This window comes from Camelus ferus, chromosome 6 (genome assembly GCF_009834535.1).
Source record: "Camelus ferus isolate YT-003-E chromosome 6, BCGSAC_Cfer_1.0, whole genome shotgun sequence".
In the NCBI taxonomy this organism is placed as follows: Eukaryota; Metazoa; Chordata; class Mammalia; order Artiodactyla; family Camelidae; genus Camelus; species Camelus ferus.
In genome coordinates, this window is record NC_045701.1 from 85527501 (window position 1) to 85549875 (window position 22375).

At 44.9% G+C, this 22375-nt stretch overlaps 1 protein-coding gene across 2 annotated transcripts in view; it reads right to left on the minus strand.

The window, feature by feature from the left end:
* Positions 1-9280: 9280 nt before the first annotated feature.
* CLMN (calmin) overlaps positions 9281-22375 on the minus strand; it is a 113126-nt gene continuing 100031 nt past the window's right edge. Inside the window, exons 11-14 of one of the 2 annotated variants that reach the window (XM_032482573.1) lie at positions 22019-22079; positions 21342-21412; positions 20338-20434; positions 9281-18819 (exon numbers count right to left, since the gene is read on the minus strand). In XM_032482573.1, the coding sequence (XP_032338464.1) occupies positions 18655-18819; positions 20338-20434; positions 21342-21412; positions 22019-22079 (394 nt within the window). In that variant the 3' untranslated portion in view covers positions 9281-18654. Of the gene's footprint in view, positions 18824-20337; positions 20435-21341; positions 21413-22018; positions 22080-22375 lie in introns of both variants that reach the window. The other variant, XM_032482574.1, reaches the window with a different exon arrangement.

The following is a 22375-nucleotide window of genomic DNA, read 5'->3' on the forward strand; positions in this document are numbered from 1 at the left end:
GCAGTAGTTGCTTGAACATTCTCCACTTTGGGAACATGCTGTCTGGTCCGTGCTGGGCATAACTACTGTAAATGAGTGACCTGGTCCCAACGTGGAACCACCATCACCTTTGACCATGTCTTCCCATTGCCTTGGAATGCTGGTCAGCTGGGGTTAAGTGAGAACACATGGCCTCTCCTTACCCTCACCCCTCGACTTCCATTTCCCTATCACCTCTCCAACACTTTCCCAGAGGTCCTTCTCCTCTTGTCATTTAATTTCATCCCACCCCAAAGACTGTGGGTTTAGGCAAAGCAGAGTAATCCATTTTGTATCCTGAAACCTCAGCCCTTCTGAGTTAGCACAGTATCAGCAGATGTCAGCCTGGACTAGAGGTTGCCTTGAAACCGTTCATGAGGGCAGCATCTCCGTGTTAATTACGTTTCTATCCCTCGGGGTCTTGCAAAATGCTCTGAGTGTGACATCACTTACAAAACTCCTAAATTAAATTCCCTAGGAAAGTAAACTAACATCCTTAAAGTATAAAACCTGGAGATATCCAATTCAGAGTATTCACAGCAGACGGAGCTACATATTTCCACTGTGATCTACTCTGCATTTCATATATCATGTGACATTATTAACATTCTGGCAGTTAACAAATCAGTTCATATTTTTGCTTAAATAAATTAAAAACCATGGGACTAACTTGCCCTGCTTATCCTTGTTAGAAAATGTTATTAAAGAGTTTCCCTAAAAACAAGACTCTAATTAAAAGCAATTGGTACAGGTAATAGACATCATTAAAAGCCAGAGAGTAAACCATGGACTTTGGGTGATTATGACCTGTCAGAGGTTCATCAGCTATAATGAATGGACCACTCTGGTGTAGGATGTTGATAATGGGGGAGGCTGTGGGTGTGTGGGGGCAGGAGGTATATGGAAAATCTCAGTACTTTCCTCTCAATTTTGCTGTGAACCGAAATTTCTCTTAAAAAAAATTGCTCTAAGAAAAAAAGAGATACAATGAAATCTTCAAGACTCCAACCAATAAAATGTGCAAAGGACATTTACATCTCAGAGAAGGACAGTCAACTCACAATAAGGTCAACCCCACTTGTTATCTTAAAAAACAAAACGAAACATAGAAGAAAGAAATATATTTCTAAAATATCTTTTCTAAATTAACCGAAAATGTAAGTGAAAATGTCCAAATCTGGTAAAGTTCTGTTAAAATTATTATATTTACAGTAATAATAATTGGTACAACTCTTGGAAATCAAGTTGGCAGGAAACATAAAAATAATCACTCTTTTGAACTAGTTCCTGGATACTTTTGCTAACAAATGTTCCAAAAGGAAAAAGTTAAATTTTTTTATGGGGTGGAGGAGGGGTAATTAGGTTGGCTTGTTTGTTTGTTTACTTATATGATGGAGGTACTGGGAATCGAACCCAGGACTTTGTGCATGCTAAATGTGCACTCTACCACTGAGCTATACCCTCCCCCCCAGGAAATGTTAAATTTATGAAGGTGTTTATTACAGCATGTTTATCCTAGTAAAATATTTAAAAAAAAAACTGAATGACAAACATTAAGAGACTAAGCAAAATATGATATTAGAATGATGGAACACTCCACAGCCATTAAAATATGTAAAAAATCTCTATAGAGAGATGAAAAGTGAGTGAGAGAGGGGTTGGACCAAACATTTCAGAGTATAATCTTATATTTACACTCTGGTTAAGTTTTATAAAAATTCTACATAAATATAAACAAGGACTGAAGTAAATGGAAAAATTAAAATAGTGTATGGGTTAAGGGATTGGCAGTGGAATTTTCTCCTTTAAAATGTTTTTGTTATAATGTTCTGCAGTTAAAAAATTCTGAATTCCCATCCTCTTACTGTTAGATCGGAGGAGGCAGAAATTTGTTGATACACAATGTTACATCTACTCAGAAATAATAACATTGCGATTGGTCTTGGAAAGATCATCTGTTGTCCACAATAGTGGACATATTTTTGTCCTCCGTCTACATAAATTAAATCACCAGGCTACAAACCTTTAAAAGGTAGTAAAAGAGGGGAAAATAATTATTTGTCTGTTTTATTCAGACCCAGCATAGTGCTTGGCACATAGCAGATGCTGAGTATCAATTTTCTTTAATTTATATTAAATGGCCAAGTGGCTCAGAAAACTCCTACAAAGCTGTTGCTGAAAGTTCCCAGCTTGTGTCTGTGAAGTTCTCGGATTCCCTCCTGATTTACTAGACCTAAACGAAGCTGATGGGAGTCTTGGTGGATGGGGTGTTCAATGAGTGACTTTTGAGTGAGTCTCCCACTTGAGGTAGTCATAGAAATGGGTTCCAAAACAGGTCCAAAGAGAAGAAGTATCTTGCAGTCTCATCTTTATGTGTGAAGAACAGACTGAGGTTAAGGGGCAACAAAGGAGTCAGGAGTCCTTGGATCCAGTTCCAGTATTTCTGACCCTAACAGGATAGCTGTGGGAAATGGCAAAGAGCAGGAAAACACAATGCAGTTACTTTAAGGGCAGGACGGAGGAGCGGCACGCGGCACATTCATTTACGTCTCATTGTCAAAGGGATGGTCTCACTGGTCAGAACTTAGTCACATGGCTGTGCCTCCCTGCAAGGAAGGCTGGGAAGTTGTCTTCACTAGATGCCCAAGTGCCAAACGAAGTATCTACAACAGATAGTAAGGTACAGCTAGTAATCGGCCACAATAGGATATTTTAAAGGCTTTTTATTATGGAAAATTTCAAGCATATAAAAAAATGTGTAATGAATTTCAGTGTACTCATCATAAATCTCCAGTCATTATCAACATTTGCCAACTATGTTTCATTCTGCCCATGCCCCATATATTTTTTCTGAATTAAAAAAAATTGTGGTAGATTAACAGATATACACTACTATGTATAAAATAGACAAACAACAGGGACCTACTGTACAGCATAGGGAACTACATTCAATATCTTGTAATCACCTATAATGGAAAAGAATCTGAAAAAAGAATACATATATGTACAACTGAATCACTTTGCTGTACACCTGAAACATTGTAAATCAACTTTACTTGAATAAAAAAAAATAAAAATAAAGAAATTAAACTTGTTTCCTCTTCCCAAATTGTGGTAAAATACTGCCTCGTGGTATCCACCAAGGACTGGTTCCAAGACCCCCAGGGATATAAAACTTCACAGATGGCTTGAGTCCCTTGTGTAAAATGGCATAGTTCAGTGGCCCTTTGTATCCGTGGGTTCTGCATCTGTGGATACAACCAAACACATATGGAATTTGATCTGTTGTTGGTTGAATGCACAGATAGAGAGGGCCAACTGTGTACACGACATGAAAGTTGGATTATTTTTAGCAGGACATTTTACTCATAAACACGTCACAATGCCTCTCTGATAATGAATCTTTAAAACATAATCGTCTGAAATTGCACCTCTTGAGGATTGATGGAAATGCTAGCTATCTTGTGGTAGTCATTGGTGTACACATCTATCAAAATTCACCTAAATGTACATCTGAAACATGTGTAGTTTACTGTGCAGGAACCATACCACAATAAAGGTGCTAAAAATAATTCACAAATAAAATTATATTAAAAACATAATCATCTGCCATTTTTATAAATAACAATGTTAATAATTTATTAATATCATCTAATTCCAGTTCGTATTAAAATTTTCCCAGATTTAAAAAAAAAAACCCTCAGGTTTTTTATAGTTGTTCATTCAAATCAGAGTCCAGACAAAGTCCATACACAGCACTTGGTTGTTTTATCTTAAAAATGCCTCCTTTATCCTGTAACATCTCCCCGACATCTGCTGTTTAAAATGTCATCAGTTTATCAGAGAGACAAGGCTATTTTTCCTGAGCAGTAATATTTTACAATAGGTTGATAACTTCTGTTGAATTAGGTCCTCAGGAGACATTCTTTAGAATAAATTTCTAGAATAGTCTAGCCCAAGGGCATGAGCATCTGTGTGGCTCTTGCTGACCATACTGACAAGTGGGAGTGTGTTTCCAGTATGTGGCTGTCAGTTAGGTACTGTCCTAACCCATTCCCCCTAGCTTGGTGAACACCAGGGGCGTTTGAAATTGTATGCTAATTTAGCAAGCGGAAAATAGTACCTTTGTTTACATTTTGTGAACTTAACCTGCTTCAAGTAGTACTTGTAACTTGACATTTCTTTGGTTGCCACTTCAACTTGCTTTCTCCTATGTGACTTGATCAGATCCTCTCACTAGGCAAACAGTGAACCCCTTCACCCCCTCTAGGCAATTCTGTAGTAACCCCTTGTTACAGTCCTGGCTGTCCTTCATCTTTTTTTAAATTAAACTTTAAAAAAATTAGCAAATTTAATTTTTGTAGAGCAGTTCTGGGGTTAAGGAAAAACTGAGCAGAAAGTACAGAAAGTTCCCATACACCCTACTCCCCACTTCCACAGTTTCTCCCATCTTGTATCCATTTCTTACAATCAATGAACCATAGTTTACATTCGGGTTCACTCTGTGTTGTATAGTTCAGTGGGTCTTGACAAATGTATGACGTTAAGTATTCCCCATCACACTGTTGCACAAAAACAGTCTCACTGTCCTAAAAATCCCGTGACCCCCTAGTCATCCTTCCTACCCTCCCCCACGAACCCTGGCAACCGCTGATCTTTTTACTGTCTCCGTAGTTTTGCCTTTTTCATAATGTCATGTAGTTGGAATCACACGGTGTGTGGCTTTATTCTTGCTTCTTTCACTTAGCAATATGCATTTAAGATCCTCCTATATATTTTCATCACTTGTTAGTTCTTTATATTGCTGAGTAATATTTCATTGTCTGGATGTACCACAGTTTATTTATCTACTCACCTTTTGAAGGACATCTTGGTTGCTTCCAAGTTTTTGCAATTATGAATAAAGGTGCTATAAACATTCATGTACAGGTTATTGTGTGGAGATAAGTTTTCAACTCATTTGGGTAAGTACCAAGGAGCACGATTTTTGGATCTTATTGTAAGACTATGTTTAGTTTGATAAGAAACTGCCAAACTGTCTTCCAAAGTGGCTCCACCATTTTGCATTCCCACCAGCAAAAAATGAGGGATTCTTTTGTTCCACATCCTCACCAGGATCTGAACATACCGGTGTTCTGGGTCTTGACCATTCTAATAGGTGTGTAGTGCTATCTCATGTTGTTTTAATTTGCAATTCCCTAATGACATATGACACTGAGCATCTTTTCATAGGCTTCTTTGCCATCTCTATATCTGTACTGATGGAGTGTCTATTCAGATCTTTTTCTCAGTTTTAATTGGGTTGTTTGTTTTCTTATTGAGTTTTAAGGGTTCTTTGTGTATTTTGGATACACATCCTTAATCAGATATGTTCTTCAAATATTTTCTCCCAGTCTGTGGCTTGTCTTTTCATTTTCTTAATACCAATGGGTCTCACATGAAAGTTCGTGGGGATGATTTTATTTTCTTCTTCTAGCTTCCTTCCACTTTCCCAGCACAGAAAGGTGAGGCCGGGGCTGTAGGGGCCATCTTGTGACCAGAAGAGGCCGTGATGGGGAAACTCACATGCTACAATGGCAAAATAGAAGGTGGAAGAAACCAGAGACCTTGGTGACATCATGGAGCCATTGCACCTCAGGACCACCTGCTTCAGTGTCCTGTGTGAGTGTCCACAGTGTCCTGTGTGGTGAAAGCATCAGAGCCAGAGTCCCATAACACGCAGCTGAACGTAATCCCTACCTGATGTGGAGACCACATCTACCAGGCCCACAGATCCAGGGATGAGTGAGCTCTTAATGACTTTGAAACACAAGTTATAGTGTGTGCTAGGGAGGGTGGGGGCAGCCTAGAATTTTATCCCACTTATCACATAGACAGTGAAAGTGAAAGCTCCTATTTTTTGCTAGATTTAAAAAAAACAAACATTTTCTCATAGCATCTACGTAATGGGGCGTCCATCTCCGGTTACAGGTCTCACTGGTCCAAGGAGCACCACGCAGGCCACTGTTTCAAATCCTGTACATAGGAGAATGTTTGGGCATTTGACCCCCTCTGAGTTTGTGGCCAGTGCTCCCTGAGCATTTGAAAGGTGGGGAGAAGTCTGACTTGGTTCAGTCCTGTCTGGTGCCCTGATGATGTTGAAGGACGCGGGCTTACTGAGGCCAGGCATTCACTTCTGTCCACAGGGTGGGAGTTGGGCAAGATCTCCTGCATCTCTGGTAGCCACAGGCCCTAGACAGTGTCTTTGTCTTGCCCTGATGGGAGTAGTTCTTCTAGTGGTGGACCGGCCTACTTGCCAGAGCAGTGTTCAGTGAGAGAGGCTCACAGCTGAGCCGGCCAAGGCGTGTTGGGGTAAAACTCCGGTGATCCTTTCATCAGCCACTTCCCGGGACACATGGGTGCGGATGGCCTTGTTCTGGTGTCAGACAGCTCAGGTGTGTGCTGCAGTGGGGCAGCGCCTCCCCCCACCCCCTCAACAACATCAAGTGACCTTTCTCAGTCCAGCTCTAGCATCAGTCGGGTAAGAAATACCGCATGCCTTTATGAAACTTAGAGGGGTGCCATCAAAAGAGACCACATGGCTGTAAGTGCCTTGTACCCTTTGCAAGCAAACTGAAAATTATTAGGGAAAAAAACCAGCCAGCTGCAACCTGAAAGTTTAGATAAGCAGTGCCTATTAATGAAAAATTCTTGTGGTTGCATTAAGATAAAAAGAAAGACGATAATTTCCCTTTAGAAGGTGGGAGGTACAGGTGGTTTCAGGAAAATGCTGCAGCTGCAGGTCCTGGGGCTTCTATGAGGTAAGTTCAGAAACTTGAGTGTTCAGACACCTTCCGGGGATATGACAGGTAATTTTATGTCTACTGAATCTAATAAAAAATCTGGGCTTGTATTCCTTATGCCATTTTTAATATTTTTGCATACTTAATTTGTACTGCATTTTACAAAAACTGGTCTATGATAGACGGGAAATAAATACATTTAAAAGAAATACCCCTTGCCCGGATAGGTTGGGAAGGCCTATTGTATAGTTTGTGGCCGTGGCCCAAAATAATCTGTTAATGATGCATATTGGGGAGGACGACTGAGTTCTAGAGAAAAAAGAATTGGACCTTTAGGATTGCAGTTTGAGAGAGATAAAAGGATGCTTTTCTAATATCATGAACATTTGTCTTTGGGCTATTTCTTGGGTATTTCCATAGATAGATGCTCGTTTCAGTCCTCACATCGGGGCTGTTATTTAACGAGATTTACTGAGGTCCTAGGAGAGCTGACCCTGATACAAGATGGCAGGGGAACCCCCCCCCCCAGCTGAGATTTCCTCCCCACGGCAGGATGTGGGCCTCAGGCTGCAACTTGGTGGGCATGCTCTCCCTCTGGGCCTCTGGCAGCTGGGAGCAGCCATGGACCTGGTGCCTCAGTTCACATGCTCTTGGGGGCTACTTCTGGGGCACAGGAGGCAGGCTGATGTGATGGGAAAAGTCCAGTGGTCCCAGGTTCTTATTCTAATTCTGCTGGGCAGCATGTGATTGAATTCATTTTCCCCAACCTCAGCCGTCTCTTGGGCAGGACATGGCCGCCCATCTCATGTTTGGAGAGATTTTTTATTTTAATTTTTTTGTTTGTGTTCGGGTTTTTTTAAATTTTTGGTGGGGAGGTAATTCGATTGATTGATTGATTGATTGATATATATCAATATATATATTGATATATATATATCAAAGGGAAGATAGTGTAATATATATATATATATATATATATATATATATATATATATATATATGAATGGAGGGACTGGGGATTGAACCCAGGACCTTGTGCATACTAAGCACGTGCTCTACCACTAAGCTATACCCTCCCCTCTGGAGAGTTTTATGATCATACCCTGAGCTCCGGTCCAGCACCTGGGAGAGAGCTCAAGAAATGGTACCTGTGCTCCAAGTACATGGCTTTCCTCTCCGGCCGCTCAGCAAGCCCCTTCAAGGCATGGACTTTATCTCACTCCTGTCCTTATCACCAACACCTAGCCCCCTGTACCCAGGAGGCCTTCCGTACAAGAGTGTTTACTGAAGAAGTGGCCCAGATCTGACCCAACCGCACAGCCAGGACTTAGGCAAGTGTCACCAAAGCTGCCCGCACCCTGGTCTGTGCCACGAGCATCTCTTCCCTGCACTGTTGCGGCGGCCTCCTAGCCGGCCTCTGGGCTCTGCCCTTGTTCCTGAGTCTATTCCCATCATGGCAGCCGTGGTTAACCCGCTAAAATGGAAGTCAACACGGGCTCAAAACCTTCCAGGGGATCCAGCTCACGCAGGGTGAAGCCCACAGCCTTTGTAACTGACGCGGTCCCACCTGACAGCCCCAGAAACCCTCTCCTGCTGGTCTCCCCCGTCACCCCCTGTGCTTAGGCCCCTGGGCGTCCCCTGAATGCCCCCTGAACGCCAGCCAGGAGCCCACCACAGTGATCTTGCACTGGCTCCTCCCTTGCTTGGAAAGCTCTTCCTCAGATACTCGAGCGACTTGTCCTTGCATCTCCAAGTCTGCAGTCAAATGGCTTCCTCAAAGAGGCCTCTCCCAACTGCTCTAGTAACATTACATCCCCTCCCCGTCCACCCCCAGTGATGCTCCTGCCCTGCCCTTTCTTACAGCACTTGTTTATGGGTATCTGACATGCTATGCATTTTACCTATTTTATGTCCATCTCCCCCACTGGAATACAAGCTCTGTGAGCACAAGGACTTTGGTTTCATTTATTGCTGTATTGTCAGCGATCGGAACAGTGCCTGATGCCTCTTAGGTGCGCAGTCAACATTTCTGGCACCACCTTTTGTTTGCTTTCCCTCCTTCCTTGCCTCACTTTTGCTGCCTGGGGACTGCACCACCCCTAACGATGTATAAGCACATAAGGTTTGACTCAGGCGCTGTTTTCCGGGGGACCAAGGCTACTACAGTAACTTGTTACAGATCACACAGTTGGTAGGAGGCAGACCCGGGATTCAAACACAGGCAGGCAGTCTGCCTCCAGAGCCATCTACCCGCCGCCGCCAGTACAACAACGGCCACCACCATCGTCATTGTTTCTTCTTGGAGCTTCACCTGCAAAGGCTCAAGGCAGGTCAGCAGTGAAGACAGGTGGGTCCCCTACAATCTCTACAATGCTACCGCCACTTGACTTCACTTTGACCCTGACAACAGTACTTTCTGTTGAGGCAAAAGGGAAGATAGTGTAATTTCTGGTTGGCAAAGGCACAGACACACAGGAAAATGAGAATTATCAACGAGGTGGTCTATTCGTGAAATTTATACTCAAAATTTTTCTTAAGAATACATGGAATTTTACAAGACCATTCATCATAGCACCAAGCCTAATAGTCCTTGATAGAAAACAGTCATGTAACAAATACTCCAGTTAATTTCCCACGGGTATAAATTATGCAAATAGTCATTTATATCTTCATTTACAATAATCAATAAATAAGAGGGCACGTCCATACCATTTTTTTTACAAAGATACCTTTTTACAAAGCTACAGCTATGTATATACTAAATAGAGAAAATAATTCTCGTACTACAAAATTAACATTTCGCTGTTTTTCAATAGTTCTCTTAGAGCGCTCAGTAAAAATGTTCAGACATTATCAATTCAGTCCTGCCATGACATTAAAAGAAACTATAGCATGAAATCTGTTAAACATATTACAGACCTTGCAAAAATAAACACCTATCATCTTTCAATACAATATGCTCCGAACAAACTCCTGTTTCCAGGTTTAATCATTTATCCGGACAAGGCAGGGTGGCGAACAACCATTCTTCCACTTACACTGCTCATCTTTGGCTGATGTTACCAGCACCAATGCAGGTGATACAGGCAGCTAACCTACTGTGCAATTTTGAGGGCAAAGGGTCTCTGCATCATGCCCCTTTCTCCCCCCAGTACCACGCTGCCCCACCCCCACCCCGGGACATTCTACACAATCGTACCAGTCTTTGGCTTAAGGGACCCAGTGCTCGACTGCAAGCAGCTTCTGATTCCGAGTGGAATTTCTGTGTCTCTGTATTTTGAGTCTGCGAGGGGAAGGGAAAAAAGGCGGGAAGAACAGAAAGGCCCAGTTGTTTATGGCCATATATTCCTGCAGCTGAACTTGTGAATTCCCCCGGAAAACTGCCTTGGATGCAGATTAATTTAAGGAGACCAGTTTGGTGCAGGGAGCCCTAGGATGCAGATCTCCTACATTCTACCCCAAACTTTCATCCACACGTCCTTCAATGGACTACCTTTTATTTTACCAAACCATTTCCGAAGGCACCTTTCTCAGATAGTAAAGCTGGAAGCAATGCTCTAAGCTTTGGGTTTCACTGACAAATACAGAGGTGCATTTATTCTAAGCAAATAGGCCACTTACTGAGATTGAAAAACCAAAACCAAAACAACAACAAAAAACAAAGCTACCTTGCTAATCTTTGGGTTTTTAAACCTAGGAAGGATTTTGAAACAGAGGTCTTCCAACTCCCGACCCAGGACGGTAAGTGAATTATTCGAGGCGTCACCACAGGTGAGCCAGAGCTAGGATGTGGGTTTCTGATACTGAGGCCAGCACTGTCCTACTCTGGAACAATGTCAACTCTCTAGGTTACAGACACTCTCCAAGTTTCCTTTAAAAAAGTGTTTCAATCCTTACATGACATTTAGGGATACAGGCACTTTGCGGCTGTCAACATAGCATCGTCTAACAGAGAACATGCTCTTACTGACTTCTGCTGGGGCTTAAACAAGTAAATGCAAACAAACAAACAAACAAAACCCATCCAAAGATATTTTTCTATTTGTTTTTGCAACAGAGCAAAAAATCTCAGCTTTTAAATCTAAAACAAAGGAAAATAATGATTCCTAAATTATGGCTTCTTCCAAGTAATCCACGTTCTCCATCCCTGTTTCCGTTGTACTCCGTGCAGCACAACGAAGTTTGCTTTTGAAGGAGGGGGCCTAACGTCCTACTCTGGAAAGCATGTGTTGCAAGTGGAGAGCGAAGAGCGGGGGCGGGGTGGGCGGGGCGTGATTTAAAGTCACCCAAGTCTTCGATGTTAGACACAGATTATTTTGCTAAAGGCCCTTAGATGCAGTCAGTTGGGTTGCAAATTTGCAACTCTGGGCTAAAACCTGAACTTGGAGCATCCTAGTCCTTTAAATATTTTAATTTATTTTTTAATTGAGGAATTGTTGATGTACCGTATTACTCAGTCATTTTTATGATATTTAAGCAGTATTGATATTGGGTGGGGGGGCAGTCGAAGTCTTCAGAATCTTGGGAAGGAGAGTGAAGGGTCGGGGGGTGGGGTGCAATGTGACTCATAAAGTTCACCACCTTCCCATCTGAGATTTCCACCCACCCTGCCAACTAGGCCAAAGTCACCGAGAATCTGCATCTCATTAGACATAACTTTCTTTTCTAAGCAGTGAAGTCTAGGGGGAAAATCAGCGTTTCAAAGTAGGAGTCCTGTGTTCGCAGTTCTGCCATCTGCCAGCTCGATGACCTTGTTACCCTTCCTCCTCATGCTGTAGTTTCCTCTCTGAAAGAACCACCTCTTGTGATTGTTTAAAGGGTCCAGTGAGTTAATGGGTAGATGCTGGCTTCAGCTTCCTCTTGTAAAAGGCATGTGTTAGATCAGAGACAAAGCAGAGGTGGCCTGGAGAGAGGTGGGGAGAAGCTATGGTAAACTGAATGTCATGGAAGGAGGTGTAGTCAGAGCTTGGAGAGTGGGGACCTGCGAACAAGGAGCTACTGAGCATTTTACAACATCACAGCACACTCGCAAGGAAGCTATTATTCATTCAACAAACATGTACTGCGTCTACTCTGCTCAGAAGATGCGTAGAGATGTCATTTACCCAAGGTCATCCAGATGCCCATCCAGAGCTGGGACTCGAACCTGGATCTGGCTGCCCTCTTCCTCCATCCCATTCACCTTCTGGGGAAGGGGGAAGGGAGTGATTTTTTTTTCAAAGGAGGGTTCGGTTAAAGAGATTCCTGCAGGATGAAAGCTAGACTTGATATTTGAGGGTCAGGGATTTTAAAAAGTTAGCAGGGGGATCAGGGCCTTAGATTCCTGAGCTGTGTGTGTATTTAAAAACCCTGTGGTCAAACAGCACCCAACACTGGCTGTCTTCTTCCCATGAACGAGGTTGCATTCTGGCTCATTGGTGCTACGCCCCTGGGCTGGGAATCACAGTTAGCCTGATGGGTTTTCATCAAGGTTCTCAGAACAGATTAAAAACACCTAAGTCGGTCTTCCCGGCACTGTGGGGTCTGGCAATTCCAAAACAGTCAGAGGAGCCCCGGAACTCGGATGACCTCTGCTGACTCTCGGGGAAGCAGGGACTCAGAACCTCCGGGCCTTTGCCCCTTTACTCGACCAAGCCCACCCTAAGCCTGGTCGCGCCCGCAAAGGTGGAGGAGCTTTTTCAAGGCCTGTGGGCACGGTGGTGCCGTACACACCAGGGCCAGGAGGGCCAGAGCTCGCCAGGAGCCTGAAGGCACGGTGTCTGCACGCGATGGGAACTTGGATTCAGGGCCATGTCCACGCTTTGCGTGCGTCAGGCTCACCTCCCTGTGCTGCTGACTGTCCGTCCTCAGGGGAAGGCTGACAAGAGGCAGAGCTGAAAAGATCTGTGGGACTCAACATCCAGCAAAGAAACCACGTCTCATTTCTTGGTTTCCTGACACAGGCTGGCTGCGGAGACAAATAAGCGTGCTACCACTCACGCCAGTGCTCAGCCTCCAACCGCTCGGCCCAGGTCCTGGCCCTCGTCTGAGAGCAGCCCCGCTCAGCAGCTGCATAGCTTGCTGTTCAGTGGGGGGGCCCAGCCCTGGGCAGCTGCAGCCTGAGACTCCCCCCGAAGGCTGTTTCAGCAGCGATTATGCAACGCTGGGGCAAGAGAAGTAACACATCTGGACCAGAAGAGCATCACGTGCTCTTGCGTCCTGGCAAGAGCATCGCTGAGAAGGTTCTGAGGAGCCACGTTGGCTTGAAACACCCACGCGGCCCACCTCGGGGACTTCAGAACGTGAGGCTGAGCACAGGCGGGGAACTGGGCAGAGATCACTGAGGAAGGTCTCCAAACAGAAAGGAGGGGCAGGCCAGGGCTCCAAACTGCAGGGGGCCATCTGGAGCCCTTGTGGAGAACTAGGAAAAACCGCGCTTGTGCAAAAGAGTCCACATCACGAGACTGCCCTCCAATGACACAACTGGGGTAAGAGAACAGTCCTTAACAGAGGCGCCACAGTGAATGCTGATCCTCCGTGAGATACCTCTTGGCTTGTTTGCTCTGGCTTGTGTTTGAGCGATTAGCTCTGTGATGCTCTGAGTCCTGGGTGAGGAGGGAGGTGGCTGCAGGCTGGAGTTTTGCAGAGAACTTCACTGGGAATTAAGATGTCCCTCCTGAGGGCACTGACCAGCAGTGTGACTCGTCCTTTCTCCTGCCTGATCTTTAGCTTCTCCTTCCTTCCCTCCTTCCTTTTTTAAGAGGTACTTGGGGATTGAACTCAGGACCTTGCTCATGCTAAGCATGTGCTCCACCACTGAGCTATAACCATCGCTACCCCATTTCTCATTTCTTAAATGAGGTGCTAGACCCTTATGGGATCCCCAAGGCTATCAAACAATCTTTAATTTATGAAGACTGACTACACAGGCCTCCAAACCTTCTGCCTTCTGTGAGCTTGACCCTTACAACGAGCACTGCACGAGGATGAGTGAGGAGAGTTGGGAGAAATGCGCTGAACCCCAGAAAGGGTGCCTCAGCCTGTGTCCGGCGGGGCTGTCTAGGGGATGGGGAGGGAGGACCGCCTCTGGTTCCCTGTCCTGGTGGGAGGGAGCCCAGCTCCACACAGAGGCCAGATTTGACCGGGGAATTTGCTCTGAGTTCCAAACAGCCACCCGACAGAGGGAGCAACTGGTTTGTTTGCTGGCCAACACCAGTGTGGAAGGACCACTGGTTTCCAAAAGAAGTGAGGGCGGCAAAGGAAGCCTAGAAAGTAGGTGACTCCATGGAGCATAGGGGGAGGCAGGAGCTCTAAGGTAGCTCCGTGGGGGCAGGAGGTGAAAAGGGGGGAGGAAGGAGAGCCCCGGTCCTCACTGCGGCATTCCAGCTCTTCTCTCCTCACTTGGCACTGCGCTGCGTGTCGGTGCTGGCAGACCCCGGCTCAGCAGGACTCAGGGCAAGTTCACAAATGCATCCACTGAGCAGTGAGCCACCTGACGAGCAGGGAGAAGGCACAGATGGGACCTGCAGTTCAAGATGGGGTCTTGAGCACACGGGCTCATTTCTAGAAACCCCACAGGAAAAAGGGCAAAGGAATGGAAGTGATGCAACCAGGAAGACAAAGGGACGGGGAGGAGTTGACAGCAGGTAAGAGGTGCCAACCTATGCACAGCAGGGGCAGAGCAAAGGGAGACGTGAGCAGGGATGCGGGATCCCAGCACCTCACACCTGCAGAGGACGGGCAGTTGGCAGCTGCCTACTCTACAGGGGAAGCAGAAGCGCTCCAGGCCTGGAACACCAGGCACAGTGAGGCAGGAGCAATTCTGTGAGTCTGCATACTAACTGTGATGAGATGCCTGCTCAGAGGTCAGGAGGCAGGCACTCGGGTGTGCGCCAGGACCCCTGGGTACAGCCCTACAGTCTGTGCACTGCACAAAGGCACTTGGCTAAGGAGACAACTGGGAGTTAAAACCTAGCCCTCACTCTGCTCCTCAAGCCTTGCCCTGGAGAAAGAGACAAAAGATGCCTTCTGCCAGTTTGGCCAACTGCCCATGGGTGGCTTGTGCCCAGAGGGGCACCTCTTTCCAAGCCATACACCTAGAGGGAATACCTTTTTTGAAACTGCACGAGAGCATTGCACAGGCTTGTAGCAGCCATGTGTATGCCTCTTTTTCTCAGGCAGGAGAGAAGTGGAAATATCTCTAAAGAAACACAATTTGAGTCCCAGAGAAAAGACCTGCAAATAGTGATATGTGTGGTCCTCCCATGAAAAGTCCAGATGCCCACCTGGTGACCCTACAGAAAAACCCATCAGTTCACACACAGAGCTTCCTATCCATTTTTTTGATGTATCATTCTTACACATGAACAGATTCACGGGATCTCTAGATATCTGAAGGAAACTTGTAACATGAAAGAGACTGAGACTGGCCAAGAGAAAGGGGAGTAAGAGGAAATAAAGGCAAAATAGAGAGCAGAAAAGAACTTCCCCCAAACCCCACTATCATGAACATCCACAGAGAGGTAAGATCTGCACCTATGAAACAAGAACAGGACACTATAAAACAGAAACAAGAAAACAGCCACCAAATGTTTTGCAAATTAAAAATTAATAAAACATTCAACAGGTATACTGAGAAGATAAAGCTGAGTAATTTTCCTCATAATCAGATCAAAAAAATTAAGAAGTGAGAAATAGAAATGATAAAAAAAATTAAAGGGTTAGTCTGGGAGGTCCAACATTGGAATGACAGGTTGTCCAGAAATAAAGAATGTGAACAATTACAAGAAAATTTAAGAAAGTTCCCATGAGAGCCCAGCATCAAGGGTTCAATGCCATCAGGGCAACTCAGATCACAAAGAATGAAGGGATCTTAAACGTGTCCTGGGAGAGGGGAGAAACCCAAGTCATGTCTAAATGAATCAGAATGGCCTCAGGAATTTCAACAACCATGTTGGGGGGGCTGTGGGAGGGTATTATTTTCCACTCACAATTCTATATGCAGCTATACCTGGGAAAGGGCAGAATGAAGACGTTTTAAGTTAAGCAAAATCTCAAAATATTTATAGTATTTACTTCCCACGTTCCTTTTCTCAGGAAGTTACTAAGAAATGTGCCACACCAAAGTCTTCATTATCATCATCATCACCAAGGGAGAAAAATTTTGCTGAGAAAGGACATGCAACTATAGTACACTACTTGGCTCAGACATCAACAGCCCTCATATGCTCACACTGAACAGAGATGCTCCAAATGACATAATTGAACAATACTGGAAAAACAAAACGCAGTTTGGGCAAGAGCAAGATCCTTACCTACCAAATAGCAAGCCACTAGATGTTTCTAAATTAATTAAAAAAAAATAAAAGAAACATAAGCACGTTATGTAGAAATGCAAAGGTAAATATTAGAAGAAACAGCTGAAGGAGTTCAAAGAGTTACTTCTGGGGAGCAAGACAGAGGGACTGCTAGTTTTCATTAAAAGCCTCACAGTATTTGTTTCTTTTAAAACCATGAACATGTATTACTTGGATAAGAATTGAAAATAAATTCTTAAAAAAAATACAAGCCAAGGGGTGATCTGTCCTGCAGGCTTCTTATCCACCTTCTTCTGTATCTGGCTTCTCCCACACAAGCCTAGACTCAAGTGAGGATTTTTTTTTTCTTACAAAAAAAAATCAGTTTGCTGCCAACCTGAACCAAATGACTTTCAGGCATCTTGCCAGTAGATGGCTTTAAACAATATTACACTTTGTAATGGGGAGAGAAGAAGCCTGCAGAGACTTTTCTGAACAAGGTCTAGACCCGTAAAATGAAATGATTAACGTTTGGGTCGGCTCTTCAAGCGTTTAATTTAGGTGAGGACGGCATGGTGTCCAGGGTCATAAAATATCGCACACATCATCTTTATTATCTGTACCTTTGAGTTTTCATTGATGCCAGGGAGCTCATTAATTAGCTCATTTTCCACGGGATACTTGGCCTTCAAGATGGAATCACTCCAAGCTCCCAACAGCTTCCAGCTTGGAAGGCTTAGGTTCGTTCGTGGAGAGAAAGCAGGCTATAACAGGAATGGGTTAGAGGCCAGATTCCGGCTGTCATCGACTGAAATGTGCTATGTAAATTCCTTTGGCCATGCTAGAATTCTGAAAACTTGAACCCCACTGCTTGAAACAAGCAGGCCTTTGGCTTGCCGAGAGAGGACCGTGACGCCTGGAGTAAGGACAATGCTGGTATGTCAGCTGACAAGCTGTCAGAGATGTCAAGGACCTTCCAGAAGGAATGAGGGACAAGCCTGAGAGTGAACAACATTTCCTCTGGGGAAAAATACAAGAAAAAACAAAGGTTGACTGTTGGCCTAAGAACTTTGGTTTTGTTTAAATGAGGACATTCTTATCTATCCATTTTATTAATTTTTTTTTTCAGGACATTCATGGGCCCAATGGATGTTTCCTGAAAGAGGGGACAGCTCTGGACTGGGCATCGAGTGGCCTGAGTATTCCTGCAAGTCTGTTCCTGGTTGGCTGTGTGATCTTGGTCAACTGGCTCTGCGTCTCTGAGTTCAGCAGAGGAGATGCTGTCCTCTCCTGACCTCACTGTCTGGGGTTCTGTAAGTCTCAGCTCACACATGCTTTCTGAGGAGGAGGACACTGGAAGAAGGAAGTAACACACAGGGTCGCTATGACCTGTATCTCAGCAGGAGACGGGGAGCAGAGGGAGCCCAGGAGAAGGAAGACGGAAGGGCCGCTGGCTGCCTCTGTCCTCTCCCTAAGTGCCTGTTCGGCTTACTTCTCGGGGCGCTTTCTAGCAACCCTTTTCCTTTTCAAGAGACCTGTTATGACTGACCACAAAGGATGCCCGTGCTGAGACTTGCATCCCGAGGCAGGTGTGCACAAAGGCTCTCTCGGAACAAGATCGCCTGGACCACTCCTGCTCTAACAAGTCAGGGGAGCTCATTCTCAGCCAGGCCCATCTCCTCGGGGCTTTGGGGGCTTCCATTTACAGTGCCCTGGGGGCCTTGGGTGCCCACACAGATGCCTCAGGAGCCACGAATGGAAGCCAGGAGGCTGCCAAGGCAGAGCGAGAGGAACCCCAGCCAAAGCTCCGCTTTTAATGTATCAACTAGCCCGGCTCCCTGAGAATTCACTTGAAAAGAGGGTTCCATGGATGGAGAAGGTTTGAAAATCACAGCTTTTACCTCAATTCAATTAATGCAAATGTGAATTTAAAAGGCATGTCCCCCAACCCCCAAGGAAAACCAAGGGTGAACAAGTGTGCGCTGTGACTCACGACCCAGATTCCACTTTGCTCGGATTTTGCCGTTCCCGGACGCGCTTCCCTGAAGACGGCAGCTTTGGGGGAGCCCCCAAAGAACAGGACAAAACCACAACAGGTGCATGGACCTCCCCCCCCCCGAACCTTGGCTCAAACTCCCCTCTCGGAGGAAAACATGGCGGTTTTCTACCCAGTGGAGGCCCTGCCTGGGGCATCCATCCTCTTTCTCATCAGGAGGTGAGAAACTCCAAGTCCATCCCAGGCCTGAAAAACATGCACGTGGGGCGAGCAGAGACCCAGTTATGGCTAAGTATTAGTAACACAGCTGAACACCTGACAAAGCAAGGCACGCGAACAAACCCCACCCACGGGTCCAGCCACACGCCTGAGAGTCGAGTATGCAGCCAAAGGGAAAAGCATGCTTAGGACTTACAAGAGGAAAAGAAGACCTGAAAACAAAACGTGGGGAGAGGGAGGCTAACTCTCTTCGGAGGTTCTCAACTGTTTGCAGAAGTGCCCCATCAGGAATGGGAAATAAAAAGAAGTTAGAAGTCCCACCCCGGGTCAGGGTCCTGTCTCTTTTATTACGCAGACGCACGCATCAGAGTCTGTTGACGTCCAGCTGGGGGAAGAGCAGCAGGCAGTAAACCAGCAGCCAGAGGAAGAGAACAAAGTACATCGTGTCGGGCTGCTGGATGAACTGCGTCAGCGAGTCGCTCCGTGGGCTGCGGCTCTCCTGCAGCCTGGCTTCACCAGAGTTGTTGGCCTTCCTGCAGGAAGGGAGACACAGGCAAGGTAGTTACAAGCAGGTCCCCGGCCCTGGGGACCCCACTGCCTCCCTGTCCTTCAACCTCACTGCCCAAATGGAGAGTGGAGGGCTTCCCAACGAGGTGGTCAAGGCACCCCGCACTGGGTGTGCAGACCCAGGCGGAGGGCTGGGTCTGGGGGTGCTTTGAGCTTTTGCACCCACTCAGTTCATCTCCACAACAACCCAGAGGGAGGAGCTGTTGCCCCATTCCGCAGACAGGCATGCTGAGGAGCCTCACGGCCGGGTGGCTTGCTCAAGGCCACACAATTACTTTCTCATAGAGTGGGGACCTGGGCCAGGTCTAATACCCAGTCCAGGGTGCCTTTGTTTACACCCCAGTGCCCTTAACTTCGAGCTAGATATGGACAGCTCTCTGTTATTTGCTAGGAACACAGGGGACTTCCTAAGTGATCTAAAGAGAGGAATGGTTTCCGATTCCAGATCACTTAAAAATAGCCATCGGAAACAAACGAAAGATACATTTCTCTACACCACCAAGGTTTTGTTTTTGTTTTTGGAATATAACCTTAAAAATAATTACCAGATTTGATTTTGATCAGATGCATCTTTCTTCTTTTATTTTACAGAAGGTAGTGCTAAAGTGACATTTTACTTTTTGCCTGGTGGAGAAAGCCCAGAAGGGTGGTGCATGGTGGCGACAGGAAAGGGCCAGGGGCCATAATCCGATTGGAATCAGGGTTGGGGGCCTCTGCTGGCAGCTGCATTTATAGAAGCCTAGAGTGTAAGCTTCTCAGGGTCATCTAGGGCATGGGATGGTGATTCCCATCCCAGATGGAGATTATGAGAAGCAAAAACCACCACATCCCTGAAGCATCTCCTGACACAGTGAGAGGCCGGGCCAAGAGGGGATGAAACATTTGCCTTGGTCTAGAAACTGCGTGATCGCCATGCAGATGATAGAGAAAGGACAGAATTTCTTTCTCTTTCTCAAAACTGGTTTTAGAGAAAATTTAAACTACATTTTTTTATTGCCAAGGTAGTAAGTGCCCCCAAACATGGAAAACACGACTATATTTCTCAACCTTGCAGGTTCAGTTTTCAAAGACTGTCTCATTAAAGCTGAACGTACTATTTTCCTATGAGCACTTCAAGCCCAGTGGAGACCGTGAATTAATATTTCCATTTTATGGTAGGGGAGGGAAACGAGTCTTGCCTCTGTTTTTAGGAGCCAGAGCAGTGGACTTCTAAGGATTACACTCTAGGGGGTTAGGCAATTTTCAGACAGAGTCTTCCCTTCCAATAATCTAAGTCCTTCCAAGTCAATTCAAATCTGTGGCAAATATTTTTTTAAAAATTAATAATATCAAGTAATTCAATAACATTAACAGGGACAGGGGCATCTCAGAATTGTCCAAGTTTTAGATTTCTCTGCCTGCCTAGGTTCTAAACGGGCAGTATTACGGCAATGCAGCACTATTAGTCTATGCCATCTAGTTTTCTGACAGTAAGGAATACTTTCATAGACATCCTGGCATGTTTGCATTCCCTCTTCATGTCTGCTCTGATGCCATAAAACTGTAAAATCAGCTCAGTGAGCTTCTGAGTATTGTACCTGCAGTGGCGACATAGAATGAACACAGTTGTCAGGGACTACAGCACTGAGAACACACAATACCCCATCACTGCTTCCTCCTCCTGGTTCTACCTCAGATAACCAGCCAGCATGCCTCTGTGCTATCTAAATGCAGCCAGAGGCTCATGACCCAGACCTGCTTTTAAACTTAGTCATTTTCTTTTTCCTTTTTTAACTCTTAAATATATATTTCTATTGAAGAATAGCCAGTTTACAATGTTGTATCAATTTCTGGTGTACAGCATAATGCTTCAGTCATACACGAACATACATATATTCATTTTCATATTCTTTTTCACCATAGGTTACTACAAGATATTGAATATAGTTCCCTGTGCTATATAGTATGAACTTGTTTATTTATTTTATACATATTAGTATCTGCAAATCTCAAACTCCCAATTTATCCCTTCCCACCACCCCCTCCCCCACCTCCGGGAACCGTGAGTTTGTTTTCTATAAGAGTCTGTTTCTGTTTTGTAAAAATAAGTTTGTTTGATTTTTTTTTTAAAGATTCCACATATAAATGATATGGTATTTTTCTGGTTTGATAATTTCCTTTTGTATTAGCTTGGTTTCTTTTTGGTTTTTGTGACTCTCTCGTATGCTTTTGATTTGTGGTTACCTTGTTTTTCAAGTAAAACTGAGTCATTTTCTGAACTGTGCTCAGGGCTCATGGATGTTAGTATCTACTTTTCCCTCCCACTCATATTCAAGTTATATTCATTTTCTCTGGAACAGGTGTTTTTCTTGCCTGACCCCAGACCATGAGTATTGTTATCAACAAAATGGAGTTGGAGAGTAGCCACCCCCAAAAGGTAGGCTGCATAATTAAAAAGCCAAAAAAAAATTTGAACCCCACAAAGCACAGAGGATAGTCACCAACCTGGTTAACATTCGGTTTCTTCTGTCGTCCAGATCTGCTGCGTTCCTCAACTGAACATAGCTAAAATGATCCTACAGTGAAATTTATAAACAAAACCCCCGCAACCCAATTAGTAAAGATGAAATCTCTGTAACAGAAAATAGAACAATTTTAAACATACAAAGCCGAGCATGCCATGCTTTTCTCAGTACTGCAAACATCTAGTTACAAAATAAAACTATGAAACAAAGAGTCTACATTATCCCCACTGGTGAATGGAAGAGGCCCCGCCCCACCCCCAACCCGAACGGGGAAGGTGGAGTCTGGGGCTCTGGGTCCCAGCACATCCAGAGCTCAGTGGCTGTGAAGACAAAGTGAACCCTCTGCTGATACTGCACATCCATCTCTGAATGTGATCTTTCTGGGTGTGTGTGTGGGGGTAGTGGGGGTCTTGGATGCGTTTATTATGACAAAGAGGCCTTCGGGCTTTAAAATCATCACTTTATTTACAACCCCTACTGCCCAGACTGGACATCCGAGTGGACTGTGCTTAATGACAAGGTTTCAATTTGCTTGTCTTCTATCCAAAAGCATAGCTGTTGCACATCAGTAATGTCAAAGCTCTGGGCTGGGGAGGAGGAAGGATGGAAAGGAACTGATTAGCAGGGGCAGAAAGAAGAAGAAATTCACATACTAACCGATTCCAAAGACCTATCAGTATGTCGTCGAATGTAAATGCTGGAGTCACTGTGACTTGTCCTGAAAAATAAACACATGTTTTGAATTGGTGCCACCAAGAGCTCCTCACTGTCCCCATCCTGAAGCTGCCACCTGTGGAAGTAGGCAAGCTATGATTTCAGACCTAGTGATGGAAATGAGACATTTTACCCAATACGCCCACTCAAGCTGGATGTGCTTACAAATAGGATGATATTAATGAGACACACTGAGTCCCGGAACACAAGAAAAAAACAAAAACAGTGAGAAAGAATTTTAAATAGCATGCAGACCACATATTTTTAACAATCACAGGATTCGGGGGCAGGAAGGAATCT